At 42.5% G+C, this 23,878-nt stretch overlaps 1 protein-coding gene across 6 annotated transcripts in view; it reads right to left on the reverse strand.

Annotated features, from left to right (window-relative positions):
* The window catches only part of TMEM164 (transmembrane protein 164), a 51,475-nt gene that overhangs the window by 25,195 nt on the left and 2,402 nt on the right, over positions 1–23,878 (reverse strand). For all 6 annotated transcript variants that reach the window (XM_080990562.1, XM_080990564.1, XM_080990560.1 and 3 more), the window contains exons 3-4: positions 4,817–4,866; positions 3,914–3,980 (exon numbers count right to left, since the gene is read on the reverse strand). In XM_080990562.1, the coding sequence (XP_080846688.1) occupies positions 3,914–3,980; positions 4,817–4,866 (117 nt within the window). The remainder of the gene's footprint in view (positions 1–3,913; positions 3,981–4,816; positions 4,867–23,878) is intronic.

The raw sequence follows: 23,878 nt of genomic DNA on the forward strand, positions 1-23,878 counted from the left end.
CCAGGTCCTCTCTCCCTAGAGAAGCTAGATTAGCTCCCTCCTTGTTGTCCTTCCGCCAGCAGGTGAAAACTGTTTTATTCTGACTGGATTTGGGAGACTGGTGGGGGGTTTTTGTTTTTTGTTTTTAAGGAAAGGGCTTTTAAATAGTGCTGTGCTCTTTTTATGATCTGCATCTTAAAATATTTGTTTTTATATTGTTTTAATTCTATTAGAGTTTAATTACTTTTCAACTATTATTTTTAATATGTTTTTAGCGTTTTGTATTTTATCAGTGCTGTTTTAATTTGTGTAAGCCACCTTGAAACCTGGTCTGAGAAAAAGGCAGGATATTATTATTAAATAAAAAACCTTGATCTGCAGCCAGGAAGAAACCTGGGCTGTAGCTCATGGTTAGGTGAGAAGTATTACCCATGACCCTGGGTTTGAATGATACATTAAGCCAAGCCCTGTCTTCAAGGCTGGCCTAATACATTTTGGCACCTGAGGCGAACAACAAAATGGGGTCTCCCTCCCTGCCAGGGAAGAAAAGGTTAGAGAAGAGCTACATCAGGAACACGGGGGGAAATAAAGACCTACATCAGGATTTGCTGCCCCTGGGGATCCTGCCACCCGAGGCAGTTGCCTCACCTTGCCTCATTGGTGGGCCAGCACTGGTTGTCTGAGCTGCTCTACCACACACTAGGATAAAAAAGATTGGAGAGGAACAAACTGGCTGTGATTTTCTCCCTAGGAGGCAGTGCATTCACACGGTCTCAGTACACCATAGTTTCCTGCGAACCAGGCCTTTATTATTTCTACATTTGGATCACCAAAGCCTGCTCAGATAGAGAACCCTGGGCCTAAATTGCTGCTGTTCACTATGTGGCTAACATGGTCAGGTAGCAGGAACAAATACCCAAGTGCTAAAGTGGGGGCTTGGCAGATCTTTGAATTATAAATGTCAGCGAGCAGATTGTGAAACTGAGCACTGGAAGTACTTTGTTTGTACATCATGGGGGTTTCAATGACACCTTGTTTCTGTCAATCTGTTCAGCGGGTTCTAAGCTTTCCAACAAAAGCCGGGAAAACTACTCCTTATAAAGAAAGGTTTGGTGCTGTGCATATTAGAAATTACCAAACTGACTTTTGTAATTATGACAGCTGGCTTCTTATACACTCGCTTTCACGATATGTGACAATTTCCTCTCAGCCCTAATTAAAATGGTCCAACAGGAAAGGGGGGATTAGTAAGGAAGACCTGTAACAGATAAAAGTTGTGCTTTATTTCATTAGCTTTCTGAAAATTAAAGCATTTAAATGACTTGGTTAAAAAAAATCTTTTCAAGAAGGAAAGTGTGTATCTTTTGCATTTCTTTTTAAAATTTGTGTTTAACTTCCCTGTTTTTGTTTTTGTTTTGTGTGTGTGTGTGTGTGTGTGTGTGTGTGTGTGTTTCTCAGGAAAGTTCCTATATTATGGAATGCCATGGACTGGCTGGCTGCAGAGGGGGGGGGGCACCAGCTGGGTGACCTGCAAGGGAAGAAGGCTCAGAGCCAGGGGATTGGGTGGTGGGACAACAATGAATGGTCAGAGGGAGAAGAGGGAGCAGGCTGGGAGGGGGGGGCGTGTCAGAAGCTGAAGAGGCAACAGGGTTTGGTAAGCAGGAAGAGTCTGGGGCAGAGAGCAGACCAGGCAAAAGAGGAGGCTGGAGAAGAGAAGGGGCCACAAAGCAGAAATCAGGCGGGGTGCTGAAGAAGCCAGGAAGTCTCCCCATCCTGCTGCAATCAGCTCCGCTGCCCTCCTGGACACAGCAGAGGGCAGAGCAAAGGGAGACAAGGCAATGAAGTCTCAGATTGCTTGGGAAGGACCAGGGCAAGGAGTCATCTTAGGGTGCTGTGGGAAGGCAGGGACTTTCAGTCCTCAGAACTGCCTAGTTGGGGCAAGATCTACTGGGCTCATTAGGCCTGAGCTGTCTTATTTCTTTGAATAAAGAGTTAATTTCACTGGCAGTTTGTGAGTTCACTGGCCCTCTGAATCCTCTGCATTAATTCAGAGCGGATACCTATTTGTGATTCACCATGCCAAAGGCCTACAGCAAGCTAAAGTCATTATATCTGGATTTAGCATTTTGTAGGCAAAAGTTAGTGGAGGCAGGTGAACAAATATTTCAGAGGACTAGTGTGTGCTACCACTATCACCACAGCCAGTGACATCCTATACAAATGGAACAGTCTGAAACGGCCTCCCTCTAGGAACACCCACTTATGAGAGGCAAGCAAGTCTTGAATTGGCTTGCCCAAACAGAGGGTGTTGCTATGCTGCCTGCCTAGTTCTTACCAACAAGACAGGTGCCATCTACCAGAGGCATCCCTTTCTCTGCACACTCAAGTTGGGCACTAAGGGGGGAAAGAATCAACAGTTTTTTTGACATGAGCAAGAATGGATAGATTAACCATGTCAGTTTCACTGGCGTTCAATCATTCTGTTTTTAAGAATGTATAGGGGAGAGGAATCTGCATTTAAATTATACATGTTTTGACCAGGTTGTATAGATTTTTCCTCCAAAAATACATGTTTTGTATGCTTTTCAGTATATTACCCCCTAGAATGCACAGTTTTAAAATACATTTTAAAAGTGAAATTTGTATTTTGTGCACATTTGGGGAAATGGAAATGGCAGTGCAAAATCTGGAGAATGAAATCTGACTGAAAGTTGCATTCTGGCTTGCCAACAAGTTCACTTCTGCTCCTCTAAGCTAAAGCCATGATAATCTTGATAATGAAGGTAATCGTTAATCTGGTCTTAATCTTAAATAGGGACGCGGGTGGCGCTGTGGGTTAAATCACAGAGCCTAGGACTTGCTGATCAGAAGGTCGGCGGTTCGAATCCCCGTGACAGGGTGAGCTCCCGTTGCTCGGTCCCTGCTCCTGCCAACCTAGCAGTTCGAAAGCATGTCAAAGTGCAAGTAGATAAATAGGTACTGCTCCGGCGGGAAGGTAAACGGCTGCTCTGGTTCGCCAGAAGTGGCTTAGTCATGCTAGCCACATGACCCGGAAGCTGTAAGCCGGCTCCCTTGGCCAATAAAGCAAGATGAGCGCTGCAACCCCAGAGTCAGCCACTACTGGACCTAATGGTCAAGGGTCCCTTTACCTTTTAATCTAGCCAGCTGATGATTCATAAGACATCTCATTAAGATTCTCTGTAGATTGGGAAGAACTGCTAAAGTATCGAAACAAGATTTGAGTTTGCTAACCCAATTCTTTTCAGTCACTGTCATCAAGACAGGACACCTTTTGTTCTAAAATGATAGGCTGGAGAACAAAATTTGGATAAATAAAAATATGCACACCTCCATAGCTCATTCCAAAATATGAATACCTGGTTATTTTATTTTTGGAAAAGGTGAAGGGAGGCAGCAGTTATGAGTTAACTATCTCTGCAGTCACAACAGGTGTTGTGATTCTTCAGTGGTTTGACTTCACACCCAGAGGCCACTGGGGGTGAAGTCAAGACAGATCGGTGCAAACAACCAACAGTACACAAAATTGCACTCTGTGCATTCAGATTCTAGTCAAATAGTGTGGGGTTCTCTTGCTTTAAGTGACCCACATAGTTATATAGCTATGTTTAATGATTGTTTAATTATTTGGGTTTAATTGCTGCATGATAAACATTCTTACCTGAAAAGGAGACATTAGCATAACCCGTACTTCCATTATTACAAATATGTGTGGTCGAAGATCACTGTACTCTGTTAAAAATGAGAGCATTGCCTAAGTGGTACTGTGTGCTGACTTCCACGTTGGCCTTGCCTGGAATCCACTGCAAAGGTCAAGTGTCTTTCCAGGGAAAGAGTGTTGTTATGGAATGTAAGAGTAATATCTAGGAGAGAACACAGAGTCAAGTAAGGAGAGAGGCAGGTTTTGCTTACTCACCAATCGAGTGTTAACCACAGGAAACAGCAACGCCAAGAGTGCCCCATTAAGCATATGCATCTGCAACCTAAAAAAGGGAAAGTACAGGGTCACCTTTACAATGTAACAACATATATTTTTTAACAGATGTTCCATATGACTGCATAAAATGTAAGAAGATTTTTTTTTAATGCAAGAAATTTGCATTATCCATGCCTATCCATATTGGCATTCTGCTGGCTTCAGATGATGCACCTATATACAAACATTCTCTTCATCTCTCAATCCAAGCCTTCTGTTTTAATTACTGTGTTTGTTTTATTGCATATTTTAATTATAGATGTTAGACAGACAGATGAGAGAGAGAGAGAGAGAGAGAGAGAGATGATAGATAGATAGATAGATAGATAGATAGATAGATAGATAGATATGGATGTTTATATTTCAATGCCTATGTAATTGGTATATAATGACGCACATTTTCCCAGTTAGTGACATTTTCCGGTTAGTGACACAGCCAAAAGATGCATTTTTGTGTGTGCAAGCATTTAGAAATAACTGAATTTATCAGACCCATACCTACTGATATAAGTTTTAAATTATTTTAATGTTTTCCTGATCTAATGCTTTTTATTTTCTGATATTTTTTATGTAACTATTTTTCATATATTTGTTATGTAACTATTACATGCTGCTCTAGGGTCATTATTGTATTGCTGGGTGAGCATTTTAGGAATCATGTAATGTACATTGTTTTAAATTTTCTGATTTTAAATTGATTTTATCTGTTTGTATTTTATCTTTTCAAGTCACCTTTTTCATGAAGTGACTAGCAATCACAGCAAGCTTTTTTTTTCTCTGACATGTGGCCTAAAATATTTCACATAAAATTAAATGACATAGGAAAGTTGATAAAAGTGTTACCTGAAGACAACCATTGCAAGATGACAGGGTGGGCAGGCAAGCAGAAAAATCTGAAATATTAACAAACAAATCACAATTATGTTTTTTATGCAGAAAATGATACAAATAGTTTGCTTCTCTGTTTTAAACTGCTCTAACAGCTTTCGCCAGATGTTTCCACTTATCAGACATTCCATCAAGAGTGCAAATATTCAGTCTCAACTTCTCTCAGGATCTTTCTCCTTATTTCAACAGTGACTACTATGACTCACCTGATATCAAAGTTTACCGCCAGTTCACGTTAGTTCCATCAGCAGAACCTTAACTTATTGCTCAAGTGGAAGCACTGGTTACAATACCCTACCAAGAGCTACAGTTTCTAAGAACATAAGAAGAGCCTGCTGGGTCAGACCAATAGCCCACCTAGTCCGGGCATCTTGTTCTCACAGTGGCCAACCAGATGCCTGTAGGAACCCCTTAAGCAGGACTTGATCACAAGCATTTCCCCTTCTGCAGCTTCCAGCAACTGGTAAAAGCAAACATCTTATCCCTGCTATTCATATGGCTACTGTGTCAGCTTATCAATCAGAATTTGGGTGTGGCCACATAAACAGGGTTGCCATATTTCAAGAAGTCAAAACAATTCAACACTTTTCCGGTGTGGGCTGCCATATGCCCAGGTTTTCCTGGACATTTTAACCGGCTTTCAAAAATTCCGCCATTTTTGACGGATTAATCCTGGCTATGTTCGAGAAATTCTAGATATATGTCATCCCTACACATAAAGCACAACAATGACCAAATAAGCTCATGTGATCTGTTAACTTTCAGGGGGGAGCAGAAGAGTAGCAGATTCAAGAGAACACTTGGTATCCAAGTGTTCTGTGACATTTGTGGGGCTTGCTCATCCAAAACTTTTGACAACAGTCAAGTAACATGAAGTACATTTAATATCACTGGACATCTTGTCCATCCCTCTGCTCAGTGCAGGTAATCCAGAGCCAAAGCATCTCCAGCCTCTGCCTGAACCTCCCCCCAAGCCCCTTAGGTTACTGGTTCCATTGTCCACTTGTTCCTGACATCAGTAAATTTCTGACGTTCAACCAAAATGAACCCTACTGTAACATAAGCACATTAGAACCAGTCTTGCCTCCAAGGCAGCAGAGAACCAAGCTACATTCACACCATAAAACATTGCGATACCATGTTGAACAGCAATGGCTCCCCCCTACTAATACTAATACTAATACTAATACTAATACTAATACTAATACTAATAATAATAGAAGCCATAGTTTGCTAAGGGCACTAAGAGTTGGTAGGAAACACCTAGAGTTACTGTACAACTCTCACGAGTTCTCTGTAAAGAAGGAATGATTGTTAAACCACTCTGGAGCTTGTAGCTCTGTAAGGGGAATGGGAGGTGGGCATTCATTTCAGTGGAGTGTGGCTAACATTGGATACAACCCTGAGATCCCATGAGGTTGCAGAGCTCATCCACAAGCATTCCCAGGAACCACTATTGAAGATACTGAAGATCACTGGTAACCAGATCACTGAAGGGCTGACCCCACACAGGAGGGCAAAGTGTTAGACCATATTAATACCATATATTTAAAGCAGTATTATACCAAAGTCTTATTTGTGTTCACTGGAACATCTGGAAGAATGTTCCATCTGCCTGCAAGCGTTGATCAAGTGTTAGTTAGATGCTGAGTTTATGTTTTATTACATATTGCACTCTCCCCCATGTCCTTACTCATTGCTTTTCTAAAATAAACTCTCTTAACCTTTTTGAATACAGTAGGTAGGCTGGTTGTTATAGAACACTATGGTTCATCTCCCACGAGCCAGACTGCTTTAAAGTTTAGGGAATATTAAAGATATGGATCAACTCTTGCACCCGGTGGAAGCTGAAGGAAGTTGGCTGGCAGCTCCCCCAAATTCTAGGATAACAGCACAAGGACTTATGGGGATCCTTGCTTCCCCACTAGTTTGGGAGCTTATAAGCACAGTGGCGGTGGCAGCAATATGGAAAGGTTGGTACCATGGATGGCAGTTCTCTATGTTCTTTTGCACACTTCAAATTTATGAGTCCTTAGTAAAGGTAAAGGGACCCCTGACCATTAGGTCCAGTCGTGACCGACTCTGGGATTGCGGCGCTCATCTCGCTTTATTGGCCGAGGGAGCCGCGTTTGTCCGCAGACAGCTTCCGGGTCATGTGGCCAGCATGACTAAGCCGCTTCTGGCGAACCAGAGCAGCGCACGGAAACGCCGTTTACCTTCCCGCTGGAGCGGTACCTATTTATCTACTTGTACTTTGTGCTTTCGAACTGCTAGGTTGGCAGGAGCTGGGACCGAGCAACGGGGGCTCACCTCGTCGCGGGGATTCGAACTGCCGACCTTCTGATCAGCAAGTCCTAGGCTCTGTGGTTTAACCCACAGTGCCACCTGCGTCCCATATTCATATAATAATTACGAATTAAACCTGGGAGAAAACAGCTGCTATGGGATCTACACAACTATGCCTTATTGGGCAAACAACAAAGGAAAAGTTGGAGGGGGGTGAAATAGCAATGTGCAGGGCTGGCCCAAGACATTTTGGCACCTGAAGAAAACAACAAAATGGCCCGACACCCTCCAGCCAGGGGAGAAGAAGTAAGTGAAGATCTGCGTGAAGAACAAGGGTGGAATGAAGATCTACATTGGGGCCAAGGGTCAGAGGAGACCAGTAGCACCACCTCTGTAGGTGGCAGAACTGGAAGGAGCTGCTGAGGTGACAGCAGATCTGGCCTCCAAGAACTGCACCCCAGCTGTTATCTCCACTAAGGCAGCAACTGCAGCACTGGGTTACGTATTTCTTGGAGGCCAAATCTGCTACCCCTGTGGATCCTGCAGACCAAGGCAGTCACCTCACCTTGCCTCATGGGTGGGCCAGCCCTGTCAACATGACAGTGGACAAAGATGGGTACACATGGTTGGAGCTCAGTAAGCAGACAGCAACATCATCATTCAGAAACTCACATTTCTAGATGGGGGGAAAGGGGAGGTGAAACACCATCCCCATAAATTTATCTAGAGCAATGCCAGTGAAAAGGTAGATATATCAAGATCTTTGCCAGCAGCAATTCATGAAATTTGGACTGCATAACTATGATTTATTTTTTTAAAAATGTTGTCCTCTCGCACAGCTGTTAAACATCAAGTGATGAGTGGTTCTGTAATGTGACAGGCAAACAATTTATCTTTGGTGTATATCCCAATTGTGTTTATATTCTTTTTTATACATAATTCAAGAAAATGCTTTGGGGAAAAAGATTTCTTTTTTTAAAAAATGTAAATATATGAGGGCCGTTGTTTTAGTTGTTCCACACAAAACCCCTCTCTGCTTTCAAAGGTTCCCAACCGTTTTGGACCCAATGTGAAATCTAACAAGCTGTTGTGGACAGCACAAAATATAATTTCATAAAACAGCTGGCACTTAGGCACCCCTCTCCCCCAAAATTAGGACTCCCAGAAGGCTTTGGTTGGCACCAAGGGCCCCACAGTCACCATGGGAGCCCAGCAGTTTATCAGGCTTTAGGAGTGCAATGAATCGATACATCGACCAATTTTCCCTGGGTCTTAATGTCTCTAATGACACCTAGTTTGTAACAAGACATCAACAAGCATGGAAATTGGAAAGGCCAATCCCTGCTTCATGTATGAAACAAAATACATTTGCCACTTCAGTGTTCAGACTCATAAATCACTAGTGACGCTTGTTTTAACAGCCGTCATATGCCAGAAGCCCTATCTGTCAGGGCTGCAAACATTATCCAAGCCACATCGGATCTGCTTAATTAACATCAGTGCTATTTCAACAGCAGGAACTCACGTAATTCCCTAGTAATTACTGTCACCTTAACACATGTGCACTGCTAATGACACCAGCCTTGCTATATCCTGTGTAACCTATTTGGTGAACTCATTTTTTATTTTTTATTTTGGTCCCTTACTCTGTGCTTAAAGCTGTATTTTCACATAGATAAAGAAGACAATCAATAATCCATTTCCAGCTTTCTCCAAATATCGAAGGCTGTGATAAGGCAGCTTGCATTATAACTGAGTGAGAACTCGCTCATCTCAAAAATTATTTATCTTATTTAGAAAATGACTTAACTGCATTATAGTCAGATGCATTATAGTCAAAAGAATCTAAGAGTCAAAAACAAATCAGAACTCAAATACTCCAATACAATGTACTAATCATCAGATAAAAAGCTATTAAAATAGCATTATTCAATCAGTAACAGCCACCTGCGTCAGGCAGTACATAATCTCAGTGAGTCACTTTGTAGAGGGAAAGAGATCTTCCTTCGTTCTGTGGCTGCTACTGAAAGGGACTGAAAATCAAACTGCTGATATTGTAATAGTGTTATACAGGTCTATGGTGAGACCACACTTGAAACACTGTGTAGAGTTTCAGTAACCTCGCCTCAAAAAAGGATATTGCAAGAAAAGGTTCAGGAAAGGGCAACCAAAATCATCAAGAACAAGTTCCCCATGCGGAAAGGTGACAACATTTGGGGCATTTTTAGCTTTGAAAGAAAGGTGAATCAGAAGATACATGACAGAAGTGTATAAAATTACACATTTCGCTTTCTCATAATACTAGAATTCAGGGCTTCCAAATGAAACTAAGTGCTGGAAGTTTCCAGACAGACAAAATAAAGCACTTCACCACACAGCAGATAGTTAAAACTGTGGAGTTTGCTCCCACAGGATATTGTGATGTCACCAGTTTGAATGGTTCTTTAAAGAGGATGGGACAAATTCATGGTAGGGAAGGAAGACTACCAGTGGACACTAGCCACAGTGGCTTTGTTCTACCTCCATTGTGAAAGGCAGTATTTCTCTGAATACCTGTTGCTGGGAATCACTATTGGGGAGAGCACTGTTGAACCAGGGGTGTAGGAAGGGAGTGCGGGGGGTGCGGTCCACCCCAGGTGTCATCCCTGAGGGGGTGACAAAATGGCACACCACGGGGGGTGGCACTTACTACAGGGCCTGGCCTGCAGCACGCCCAAGCCACGCATCTCTCCTGGGAATGACGCAGTGGCTCAGGGCCCCGCGCTGCCTGAAACAGCAGCATGGGTCTTGCGTCCGCCAGGTGGACTCAATGCACAGCTTGCCGCGGAGCCCCCCTGAGCAGATTGCCGTGGTGCCCCCCCCCCCGCGGGTGGATCGTCACGGCAGCCCCCTGGGCGGCTCGCCCTGCCCTTGCCACTCCGGGTGCCGGAGCGGCTAGCTACGCCCCTGTGTTGAACTCAGGTCCTGATCAAAGGCTTCCCATAGATACCTGGTTGGCCACTATAAGAACAGGATGCTGAACTAGATAGGCATTTGGCCTGATACACCCTCTCCCATCATGCAAATTCATTCCGAAAGATTTGGAAAGAACTTGGATCATTTCCTGAGCCAATCCAGAGTTTGGAAAGTCGCCAATACACATGCCTCAACTCCTAAGAAGCCTCCTCTCTCCCTTTAGTCTCCTCAGTAGCAGCCCTAGGAGTGGCAGGTTGCACGGCAGAAGATCTGTCAATGTACTACTACATATTCAAAGGGCTACAATACCTTTCCTTTGGGTGCATTGCTATTGGCCAACTAAATGGAAGAATGTATAGAAAGGAAGCCAGGACCTGGAGGGCTTTTATAAAACGCTTTTCCTTTGGAGGCATATTGCTACGGGCCTGGCTTGACAGAACTTGTGCTGACATAACTAGAAGTTATAATTGTTCTCTGAATTGAGTGGCTCCAGTGTGCTCCTTTGCAAGCAGCACATATAATATACAGAGACGACTTTTGCACACTGTTTTGGCAAAAATAAAAGCTAGGTGAGGATGCTTTCCCTGCCCCAAAGCCATGCTTGCCTAGCCTCCAGCCCCCCACACAGGAGCTGGGTCTCAGCATTTGCTATTTGGGGGGTGGCCTCCAATGGCTGGATAAATATAAAAATCATGAAAGGCAATATCCACTAACTGATATTGCAAACAAACAAACAGACAAAAAACCAGCACTGCAGATACAAAATTCATAGCCTTCATTCCAGATTTTTCAAGGCTTTAGCACAAAACATTCATCAACTATTTAAAAATAAAATAACAAGAAGCAACCAATTTGTAGTCTTCTTCCTGGGTTTGATGGCTTAAATCACCAAAGGTGTGAACTAAAACTATACAATAAACTATGCGGAACTTGTTATATTTTAAACTACAGAAAGTTGTTTCAAACACCATTTAGAAGAGGGCAGACCAACATACAGCCCTGAGGTCTTTTTGGGCACTCTAGGTCCTAGAGACCTCCCACCTTCTTCCCAAAGCACAGTTAGCACTTTTCCAGCTTTGGAAAAAGGCGGGCTCTAGGACCCTGCAAGAGCCATATGACTCTTTCCCAAAACCTTAGCTGTTTTTATAGCTGGGGAGGTGTTAAATTTGGGCCTTGCTCTCCCCTCCCATACAACAAGGCAGTGTGAGGCCCACAGGTTCCATTTTGTCAAAGTGCTCTCACGGCCCACTTGGATAAAAAGTTGGACCACCCTGACTTAGAAGCACATGTAACCTGTGCTTACCTTTATACAGTTAGTGTTTTCTTGAGTATTTGTTTTGATAGCAAGTTCATGTCCTTTTGACTTCAGTGGGCCTACACTCAGTATGAGTAACCTTGGATGCTATCCAATGTCCCTCCGTCATCAAACAACATCATGGCTACAACTGTGCTTGGCTCTGATTGCAAGCAAGATTGGCAAGGGTCCAACATATCACAGCACTTGAAATTTATGGTGTGAATGTAGCCTTATATTCTGCTTTTGTTCCATGATGGATGTCAAAGCAGCACACATGGGGATGCCACGCAGCCCTCCTCCCAGGCAATTATTGGACCTAGATCTGTTTAACCTTCGGATCATGCTCCAAGAAGACGGCAGCCTTCACTGATGGCAATACTTGTCACCACCCTAGAAAGGCAGCCTCCTTGGAAACCAGTCTCCATCTGTCTATTTATGAGAGCCACCCACCTCTGTGATAAAGGCTAGGCACCAGCAGTTGACACCACCCACAAGTCGCATCATCATATCCCTATAAACGCCTTCAGACCTCCAGTGTGCTGGTCACAGCCTCACTATGCTTTTCGCCCATCTAGAAAGGTATGATAGTTTCCCTGATCCTCTCACTCCTGGTACACAGAGCACATGTGCATGGAGATTGCAGCTTTAGCAGTGTTTTCAACCATTTTTCAGAGAGAAACTGCAGAAGAATAGAAATGACTCTCATGCTTTTCCCTGCCAAGGAAACAGAGGAGCACACAGAGTCATCTGCCAATAAGGGAGGCAAAAAGCTCAGCACAGTTTCCTTAACTGAGAAAATTCAGTGTTGCAATCAAAGCCAAATTTATTTTGCAACAAAATAATTGCTCTCACAAAACCAGAATTTCCTGTGCATTATTCAAGGTTCAGGCATTAACCAATGCTAAGAACTGAAGAATACCAGATCAAGGAAGATCATACCCTGTTCACTCACTGAACCTTTCAAAGACATCCATAAGCCTAATTGCAAGTATTATCTAGACAAGCTGGCTGCATTTGGGTTATGCTCTTTGTAAAACCTGCTTTTAATCTAAATAGTGCACTCAGTAGATACTCCATTCCACGGAACTCTTTCAGAGCAAACAAGTCTTGGAAACATGATCACTACAATGGAAACACCATTCAGCTTACAGTAAATTAAGAGCGAATGGATGAACACAAAATCAGTGCAAGGAAAGTCTTGGGGAGAAATGGTTGAAAGAAAGACCATTAGAAACAAAAAGACAAGTTAGGTTCATGGGCATAGCCAAGGAGGGAAGGGGGAAGGGGAAGGGTGGGGGAAGGTTCTCCCTAAATCAAGTAAATCAATGGGGGGGGGGATTTCTTAACTGAGGTTCTGCCCCCACTAGCAAAAAGTCTGCCCCCTCCCCCAACATAAATCCTGGCTACACCCAAGGTTAGGTTTAGTGATGCACATCACTCCTTTTAAAAACGTATCTGTTCTAAGTGCAACGCTAGTTTATGAAGTCTGATAAAACAGCCATGAAAATGAAAAGGGCAGGTGTTATTAGGAAGGCACAACATGCTGGAAAATATTGTTTACCAACTCAATTGAGCCCTGAGTGATTTTTCAACTCTCCACTTGCAGCCTTGCTCCACAGCAGGCAATCGTCTAGAGCAGGATATTAAATCAGTCCAGACTAGTGTGGCGTCACTTAGAAACGGACCACTCAGGAGCATGCTCAAACAGCTTTGCAAATCATGTTGAGGGGGAAACTACTCCGCTCCATGCCAAAACTGGTTAAGGCATGTTGGAGGTCCCTGGTGCCCTGCCCAATGACAGCTTGCAAGATCAATTTCAGTTGCTGCAGCCCAAAAATGTCGACAGCACACTTGCAGTGGTGAGGCTGACTATGTGCCCTGTTGATCCCTTCATGTATGGCAACATCTCACAGAACAGGAATGACTGGATGAGTTCAGATTAATGCCATGCCACAGGAGGGAAGTGTGGCCACTTCCCTGAAAGAGGTGATGATGTGAAAACCAGAGATTCTAGACGGCACTACCAACCAGTCTCTAATATTCCCTCCCTAGGCAAGGTGATTGTGAGGGTGGTGCCTAGCCAGTTTCTGGGATGCTTGGAGGAAGCAGATTCTTCAGATCATTCCAGTCTGGTTTCACGCCCAGTTTTAGAAGCACAACACCCTTAATTACCCCTGACTGATGACTGCTATCAAGATAGGGGGAGTGTGACCCTGATGGTTCTCCTTGACCTTTCAGTGGCTTTTATTTATTTATTTCATAAAATTTATACACTGCTTCATTGTAAAAACAAAAAACGCAACAACATCAAAGCAGTTTACAGTACAAAAGATAAAACAGTAAAATCAAGAAAAATGATTTAAAACATGTTAGAATACTAAAGCATGCTAACACTTTTGACACCATTGACCACGGTGGTGGGGGCATCCCGGTTGGCAATGACCTGGTCAGGGCCTTTTCAGTGGCAGTCCCTCATTTTTTGAATGCCTTCCCTAATAAGGTGTATCTGTAATTGTCCTTTGTTTTTTCCGGTGTTATGCTTCGCTGACTAGCTGTACGAGTTAATCTGGTCTGTGACCGTTTAATAAAATTTGATTTGATCAAGGTGTATCTGTCCCCCTCATCACTGACTTTCAGTAGGAATTTGAAAATATTTCTCTTTACCTAGGCATTTGATTGCTAAAAGACACTGTTCCTGGCACACCTCAGATCACTGATCGATATTTCTTTTAACTGTTTAGAGGAGGGGTATTAGAAACAGTCTTAGTTGTTATTGTTCTTTTTCATATTTTATCTTTGCTCTGTCTGCAACCCTGGGATCCTTCAAAAGGAAGGGCAGGATACAAATTGAATTAGTCAATCAATCAATCAATCTGCCATCACTTGTTCAACCAACGATGAGTAAACAAGCTAGAAGTTGTTCCTCCAAAATTTGGCGTGTTTTCCAGCTGCTCCCATTACTTTGTAGCTTAAGCAAGCATCAACGGTAGAGCAATCAAACAAACTATGATTAAGCAAGCTTGCGACATTCAAATAAAACACCATCATTTTAAAAACCCATAGTTCATAATCCAGCAAAAACCATGGGTTCTCACCAGGGCTGTCTTAAGCATATGCAGTGCCGGGGTGTAAAGATCTGCCCAGCGCGCCCCCCCCCCCCCAGGTTGCCTAGTCCCAGGTGCGCAGGAGGGCAGAGCCGGCCAGCCACCTCAGCATCTTGCTAGCTCAGTCACCCCCAAACTCAAGTCGCAGAGAGAGAGCCCGCTATGGCGCTCCGACCGACGGGCAGGCTCTTCCCCGGACTCAACTCTTGGGCCCCAGAGTCTTAGCCTGGTGCCCCTGAGAGCCCCGCACCCCTAGCACCTATGGATCTCACTTTGCCTAAACAAATCATGGTTTAATCATAACATGTAAACCAGGCCATTGAGTAGCTCAACAAAAATGTTAACAGTACAAATTGTTACAAATTTGATGCTCCAGTTTTTCAAGTTGATAGAACCACGATTAACAGAGTTATGACAGGCAGTTACAATGAACTGGAATCCACAAAACCTTACTACTAATTCAAGGAGCTGTTATTCCACCAACCCAAACCTTGGTAAAGAAACATTATCAGACAAAGGAATTTTTGACCAATTTCTACAGGTAAGTACCTTCTGAGTTTTTTAAAAGTAGTTAATTAAATGTGAATCCAACTGTAGACAGTAACGTGTAGCACTAAACAGCCTTCAGGAGTGCAGTATTTCTGGCCAATCCACCGAGCAAATAATTTCTGTTTGCTAAGTGGAGCGTGGGAAATGTAACCTTTTCAAAAGGAAAAAAGGATCAAAAAAGAAAAGGTTAGGTTTGTATGCTAGAAGTGACAAACCTCCAGCCATTTGGGTGCTGAGTGTTACATCAAGGTGGGAGCATATTACTCCAATTCTATTTATTAATTATTATTAGTAATTATTAATTATTATTATTATTATTATTATTATTATTATTATTATTTCTATACAGCCCTTCATCCAAGGATCACAGGGTGGTTTACAATATAAAAACACAAAAATATATACCATAGTAACTAATAAAAACAATAAACCCACCCACAGTTTAAAAGACCATCCATTGTTTAACTACCTAAAGCTAGGACATTTATCATTTGCACTGCCTACCTATATTCTTCCAGGCCCAATTCAAGATGGTGACTTACAACAGGCTGAATGACTTGGGCCCAGATATTTGAAGACGACTCACTCTATCTGTGACCATCGTTTTTCAGTTTTGGGCCTGAAAACTGCATTAGCCCACAGGAAAGCTGCCAGAGACTATAGTCCAGGTGCGAGAGGGGCTATAATCACACACCTTTCACACACCATATCACACACACAGAAAGAGAGAAAGCCATTTTCCATGAAAACAGAACCAAATTTTTAATTCTAATTCCAATTCATCTTAATATCTGTATTAATATTATTGATTCAAACACTTAATTCTAATTTTAATGTTGTTCAAGTTTCCCTTTTATATTTTCTTCAAAGACCTTTCCCTTTGTGAATAAATTTGTGAATAAATAAGAACTCTCCTGCTGTAGGCCCTTTATCTGTCCAAAATGTGGAAAAGGCAAAATCCTCAGTAATCCCAGAAAATGTAACACTAATACAAACCTGAACTTCGCAGCTATTTAAAGCCTCTGATTTCAACTTGTGTTTGCAAGAGAACAATAGCAGCAAACTGCATGGGCTGCTTCTTTTATATTTCCAGGGAACACAAGCCTGCTGAGACTATCTTCTTGCAGAGGAAGCAGCTACAACTGCACACTTTGAAGAAATCCAAAAGCCCTTTCCCTTCAGAGGGAATTAAATCTGGCTGTCAGAGATTCACCACACCTGGTCTGTGCCATATTGATTTAAACCTCATAGCTATCCATAGGCTTATGCTATATGCAAAGCCATGCCTTTTGTAGTTGTTCTGCTTCCATTTCTATTAAATAGTGGGTGGTCATAGCAGACGACACAGATATTTCTCCAATTAGTTCTTTATAAGTAAGCTGGAACTGAACTAAACAGCTCAGCCGGCCTGCTTTTATTGGCAGCTGTCTGTCAACATTGTCACAACCCAGGGTTTCTCGCCTAAATTAACTGACGTGGACCTGAGTGAAACTATATACAGTGGTACCTTGGGATAAGTACTTAATTCGTTCCGGAGGTCTGTTCTTAACCTGAAGCACCACTTTAGCTAATGGGGCCTGCTGCTGCTGCCACGCTGCCGGAGCACGATTTCTGTTCTCATCCTGAAGCAAAGTTCTTAACCCAAGGTACTATTTTTGGGTTAGCAGAGTCTGTAACCTGAAGCGTATGTAACCTGAGGTACCACTGTACACTATACCCCTGGTGGCCAGGGTGAAAACTTCAATACCTAACAGTTTCTCCCCATGTGGTTGACACAGCCACCTCAGAAATTAAATGTAAAATATTAATATCAGTATCTTCCTACCTCCCAAGGACAGTCACACAATTGCCTCTGTCCTTCCGGCATTCACTGGCTGGTCCTTGGAGATATTTAATACTGGTTTGGTTACCTAGACAACTCACTCCTGGACATTAATTCAAGAGTGAAGAAAATTCCTCGGCCTAAGAGCCACATTTCCTAGTGGGTAACCTTCCAGGGATCACATGCCTGTGATGGGTAGGTAAATGGATCATGGAATCACAGAGCTGAAAGGGACCATGAAGTTCATCTACTTTAACTCCCTGCAATGCAGGAATCTTGTGACTCTCTCTGTATGTACAGGAGGCTACCATCCAGCTATGGAAAAGTAAGAGGTTTCTACATGTTCATCCAGGCAACCAAGAGGCATTATTACAGTTCAATAACATGTTTGCCAGCCTGGCAAAACAGCTAGAGGAATATGTGGAGCAGTGTCAGTAGAGGGGGTGGGGGGAAAGCATGTGGAGATTCCTGGGGGCTGTACAGAGAGGCCGAGGGGAGCACATTTGGCCCCAAGGCCCAAAGTCAAAAGGTGAAAAGGTCAAGCTGAAACGCCCACTGCATATGCCTATTCCATGTTCTCTTCGCTTGCAAGATCAGTTTGAAGATTGCAGTGTCATTTGAGGTCCTGCAGTATTTCTAGTTCCAAATCGGGGGCATCATTTGTACATTAAGTTATGGAGGAGAGGGACAAAAGCAAAAGAAGTGAACTTGCTATTCACTGCCATTCCTGGTACATTAAGCCAGTGCATTTTCGCTCACCTGCAAATGTCAGGGGCAAAGTGTCTGCAAGGTTTACCTACGCCTAGAACAGGTGCCGTCTCCAGCCCAAGAGGCAGCAGCAGCGAAGAACAAAATGCTCAGTTCGCCCCACACGGCATTCCAAAATAGCACAAAGATCAGCGCTTCTCAGTCTGCCAAAATCTTCTCTGTGCATTAATTAAAAGGCAACTGCTCTTTCATTGAGGACAACCTGCTCTTCTCAAACTCCAAAACGTAGCCAAATTCAGCAGAACTAAGACCTTGTGCAAAAGCATCTAGGTCTGCTAAATTTGAAATACATTAGGCACTTTGAAGGCAAAAAACCTTTTTAACTGAGAGAGGGCCACATTTAAGCAGTGAGAAGCTGTTGTTGTTTTCCAATATTTGAGCAGATAGCTGATAATTGTGTTTATGCAAGCTATTCGTTTCTTGCTCATTTGTTTCCAAACTAGAACACATGTGGGAGATACCTCACTATAAAAATAGTAATCCTACTCATTAAGTTTTCACACACAAGCTGTTGCTTGAAGTTATGCTAGAGAAAGCCAGAGTTTGACCTAATTTAGACCGATAGCTACAAGTTACAACTGCAAATAATATTTTTGCTAAATAACAAACCAAGACTGATCCTGTTTGAAACTGTGGATTGGGAGTACTAATTTTTTTCCCCTTTTTAATAAATATTTTATTAAGTCTTACAATAAAATGACATTAACTCCAACAAAACCTACAGAGCGTTACATGCATAACTCAGTAATATACAAACAGAAAAATGGAGCAGGGACACTATCAACTAAATCACTGAATGCATCGCCAAGGCTTGAACTATCCATGACACAGCCTCTCCATGACAAAGTATGTGTAGCTGGCAGTCTTGCATTAACATCACTTCTGCTTTCAGAGCTGATACAGGGGAACCATACTTTGTCAAAATGCACTTGTTTGGTTTGGCCTCTCACGACTCTTCTTCTCCTGTGCGACGTTAAATGCTCAGAAAAAGACAGATCCCAAACTTGCTTTTGGAATCAGGGGTAATTATTATTTCTTTAGATGTTTGGGGGGAACAAAATTTGTAGGAACATTATTATTCTTTCATTAGTATCTATGTAGACCAGCTGCTTTGTATTAATGTAGGTCCTGTCATGCATAAACCAGTAAGTAGCCTGGGTACAAATACTCTAGATAGACAGACAAGGAGAGAAGAGGGAAACTGGAAAAGTGGGAGATGAGTTAGAGATAAGAACAGCTAATGAGTGTTGGACTAGGGCCTGGGAGACCAGGATTCAAATCCCCACTCAGCTATGAAGCTTTGGTCAGAGACTCTCTCTTAGCCCAACCTACCTCAGAGGGTTGTTGTGAGAATAAAATGGGGAGGGAGAAAACCACGTATGCCAACCTGAGCACCCTAAAGAAAAGGCGGGCTATAAATGTGTTAATAAAGTAAGTGTGAACAAGAGAACAAATGCAACACAGTTGAATATGTAAACTGAGCTAGAAGTAAATGAGGTTGCATGATCAGAGAGCCAAGAAACAGAGTTTAAGTTGACAGCACCTTCTTTTCAGAATTTTATTTCATCCTTTTCTTTTCCTTGTTAAAGTTGCAAAAAAATTGTTTAAAAATCTTTTTTAAAAAAAAATAAGGAGTATGTCCAGCCGAAAATGGGTCTGAATGGAATTTAATGAAACTCCCTGGACTGAAAAGGCTTATTAGACTCCCATTTAAAATTATGTAAGAGGACAAAACAAAGTGTCATGTCCCAAATCCCACTGTGATGCATGCACCCAAATAATAATTCCAGTTTAACTGCCACTTTCTACAGTCTAGTGTAAATCAAATGATTCTGTGTACATAGCAATTCTCCAAATATTGGGAAGGGCTTATAATGAAGCATTAAAAGTGTTGTACCTCTCTCAAGCCATTCTTCTTTTAAAAGGTACTCAGTCACTGTACAAATAAATACACCTACTTTTCCTTCCATGATTTTCAGCCACTTTTTTTTTTTTACAAATACCCAAACGTGCTTGAAAAATGGGACCTTAAGTTGAGCTCTTGTAGAGTTAGATTTGTGCAACCACCTCCCACACAGACTACAGCCTAAAAGACATCAAAAAAGTTAAGCTTCAGGTGACAGGTTAAGGAATGCTTTAGAAATGTCTCTTCCAAGCATTGTGACAAAACTGTTTATAAAGTGGTGGTTTGAATGTTTGCAGGTAAGGAGCTATGAAGCAACTTGCTTCTCTAAGTGCATTTTATAGAATAGTGTTTGTGCAGAAAAAGAAATTCACTGCAGGTGCCTGCAAACAAAGATTTTAAGCTCTTTCTTTTCTTTCCTTTGTTGTTTCCATGTGTCAAATTCTAGACTGTAAGCCCCTCAGGGCAGGGATCTGTCCCCTTGTACTCTGCAAAGTGCCACGTACATGGCTGACACCACAGCAAAAACAAAAAAACACTTCTGAGCAGGGGTGACTAAGTTCTGTCCCTCCAGATGCCGTTGGGACTCAAACCCCATCATCCCTCAACAATGGAGTGTGCTGACCATGGCTGAGAGGAGCAACATTTGGAGAACCAAGGACTTGGCCATCTTTGCTTCAACGGCCTTCAAGGCTTGAAAGATGTATGTGCCGCCCCAGACAGTCCACTCAGAATCAGAGGAACATTTAGGGGAAGGGTTGGAACTCAATGGTAAAGCATCTGTTTTGAATGCAGAAGGTCCCTGGTTCACTCCTGGCATCCTAGGCAGGGCTCCTGAATAAAACCCCAGAGAGCAGTCAGTGTTAGAAACTTAGCTATGAAAGCTAGGAGCCAAACAGCACCTTAAACCTTAAACCTAAGGTTATGGGCGCAACAACGAAATGTCTGGGCTTTTTTTTATATAACGAGAATACAAAGCTGAAAAAGAATGAACTGCAGGTAAAATATCATGTCCATTTTTCACATGGTCTAGTCCTTCCCCTGACCATCACTCCCAATATTCTTAAGAGCAGGGGTAGGCAACCTAAGGCCCGTGGGCCGGATGCAACCCAATCGCCTTCTCAATCCAGCCAGCGGATGGTCCGGGAATCAGTGTGTTTTTACATGAGTAGAATGTGTCCTTTTATTTAAAATGCATCTCTGGGTTATTTGTGGGGCCTGACTGGTGTTTTTACATGAGTAGAATGTGTGCTTTTATTTAAAATGCATCTCTGGGTTATTTGTGGGGCATAGGAATTAGTTCATTTTTATTTTTTTTCAAAATATAGTCCGGCCCACCACATGGTCTGAGGGATGGTGGACCAGCCCATGGCTGAAAAAGGTTGCTGACCCCTGCTTAAGAAGGTCTCTTCTCCAGTCTTCAGAGAACAGCTGGAAGTGGGGAGGCAGTTTTAATCTGAAATCTTAGGCGCAGTACTACGCCTAGAGCTCAGAAACTGCTTGCACTAATGAAATTCCCTGTCGCAAAACACGCCTAGAACAATGGGAGTGTCAAACACTGAGAGCGATGTAGGTTGAGCTGGAGGGATCAGTGGTCTAACACAGTAAAAGGCAGCTTTCTATGTCTGAGGAAGGACTACAGCTCAATGGTAAACCCTCTGCTTTGCATGCAGAAGGCCCTGCGTTCAACCCTCGGCCTCTCCAGGCAGAGTTGGGAGAAAGCCTAATTGGAAATCCTGGAGAGCAGCTTCTTATGTTCTAGATGCCTTGTTCCAGGCATCTCTGCCAAATAAAGTTTGGCACATGTCTATTAGAAGTAAGTAGGTGCCAAACTAAATCTTGGGTTTTTCAGACAGGTTTTGGACTAAACTGAATTTGTATCTGATTTTGGTTTGGGCCTTTTGTTTTTGTCCTGCTTTTTTGTTTGTTCATTTTTGCTTCTGCCAACTCCTATGGACTTTTTCTTCCCATTATCTGCCCTTCTTTGCTTTTTGTGCTGTATTTTTTCTGCTGGTTTTAGTGTGGTTGTTTTATTTATTAATGTAATCAAACTTTCTGATGACTTGTTTTATTTGATGATGGAAGCTGCCTTACGTCACTATTGTTTTAAATAAGATGGGAGGATTCAAGCTTTTAGGTAAAAAAGACAGGTAAAAATTTCACAGCTTCTTTCTGGCAATGAATGAGCCACATGCAACTAGAATGTACCTAGGGACGCGGGTGGCGCTGTGGGTTAAACCACAGAGCCTAGGACTTGCTAATCAGAAGGTTGGAGGTTTGAAACCCCATGACGGGGTGAGCTCCCATTGCTCAGTCCCTGCTCCTGCCAACCTAGCAGTTCAAAAGCACATCAAAGTGCAAGTAGATAAATAGGTACCACTCCGGCGGGAAGGCCACTAGCACATATAAACACATATGTAATACACGAAGGGACAGAGAACAAGACAGCCAAGTATTTAAATCTGTAACTCCCTTGTTACCTTACCTCGTTACCTGAAGGCAATTCTTACCCAGTGAAGGCAAATGGATATTGACAAGCCTACATTAAATCTATGGTATTTATACTTATCACTTCAACCCGACTGAAGCTGTAGTCACAAGACAACATATATAGTTGCTTATAGACCCATAACTGGTGGTTTTCGTATTTCCAAATGCAAAACTAAATGGTTTTTATCCAGTGTAAATCATATTCAAAGTAGACCTATTGAAATTAATGGTCATGACTAACTTAGGTCCATTAAGTTCAATGGTTCTACTCAGAGCAGAACTCAGATACAACCTAAGTGTTTCCTTCCCTGTCCTTGCATCATCTTTGTAACCAAAATGTCTTTTGCATTAAGGCACAATTCCAAACTCATTAATCAGTTCCTTTAATCACCAACTTAAGACTGAAACAAACTGTAGAGAATGTTTTACATCATGCCCTCTTTTTACCCATATTTCTCTCTCCCCCGCATCCTGTTCCATTTGCTTTTAAACATCCAGCATGAGGAAGAGCGTCTACGTATCTCGAAAGCTCAATTACCACAATGTGAACTTTGGCTGGCCCTAATTGAAAGTATTTTGCTACCGCTCTTGTTTCAAAGATTCCTTCCTGGAAATCAGAAGCAGAGAGCTGAATGAAACAGCTACTAATAAAATATAAAGGAAAAGAAATTGCATAGCCCCCCCCCCCCAAGACATACACAGCTGAAAAGTCCACTGCTGCCTGAAAGCTGCTCCCACACACACTCTTCCTCTGTAAGAACTAATTTGTCTGATTTCAGTGTTGTCAACATGGATCATTTAGTCCAAGATACAGTATCACAACAGGCCCTCTTTAAGATATGGGGGCAGTTCCCTTTGTAGTAAAGGCAGAAGCTATGTTTTTCTTGGCTACTTTAGGCTCAGTAAGCAGCTGTGGTTGGCAGCAACTCAAGCTTTATTTGCTTATCAGGAGTTTGGCGATAGTCCCATTGATGCAATTAGAATTGTAATTAGTGAGACCCATAAATTAGTAACATAAACACTTCACCACACAGCCTAGCCTAGAAATGCCCACCTCACATTCATAGGGTATTATTTTAGCTAGAAGTCAACCATTCCCAATTCTTTTCCCCCCTATGGAAAAATCTAAGCTTCTGCATGTTCAAAACTAAATATTTCCCTGTCCAGGAAAGCCCCCATGGTGCCAGTCTTATCTTTGGGGTAACAAATATGGCTCTGCCAGGGTTTTGAATATAATCTTATTGCATGCCACCATTTATTACACATTAGCTATTTATTTTATCTTGGTGCTCTCTTTTTTTGTAAAGTACCCTAGAAGCTTTGCTGAAGGGAGGTAATATATAACATAAAATAATGTTTGCAGTAAGAAGAGCCCTGATGGATCAGCATTCCATTTCCTAGAGTGCTTAACTAGCTAGTTACAAGAAGCCAAATAGCAAAACTTGACTGCAATGATGCTTTCCTCCTGCTCACACTCAGCATCTGTTATTCAGAGCTGGCATACTGACTCTGATCCTAGAAAACACAACAGCGCTAAGCAGGATAATTTCAAAGGAGTTCATTGCCAAAAATGAAACCTTATCCAATCAGGGGTGCCAACTTGAATAAAATATTGGGAGGGGCAGGTAAGCCCTACACCACACAATCATTCATAACACACACACACACACCACTTGAATGGCAATACCCATTAACTTGGGGGTGGGGGCCTCAAATATTTTAGGAGAGGGCTGAAGGCACCTTGGCCCCTAGGAGTTGGCTCCGATGATCTCCATATCTGGAATGAATGCCTATTATGCTAATGACCTGTTATACCATCTACTCTTATCCCTGAAAAAAGGCA

Source organism: Podarcis pityusensis (genome assembly GCF_964106645.2).
Source record: "Podarcis pityusensis genome assembly, chromosome: Z".
Classification (NCBI taxonomy): Eukaryota; Metazoa; Chordata; class Lepidosauria; order Squamata; family Lacertidae; genus Podarcis; species Podarcis pityusensis.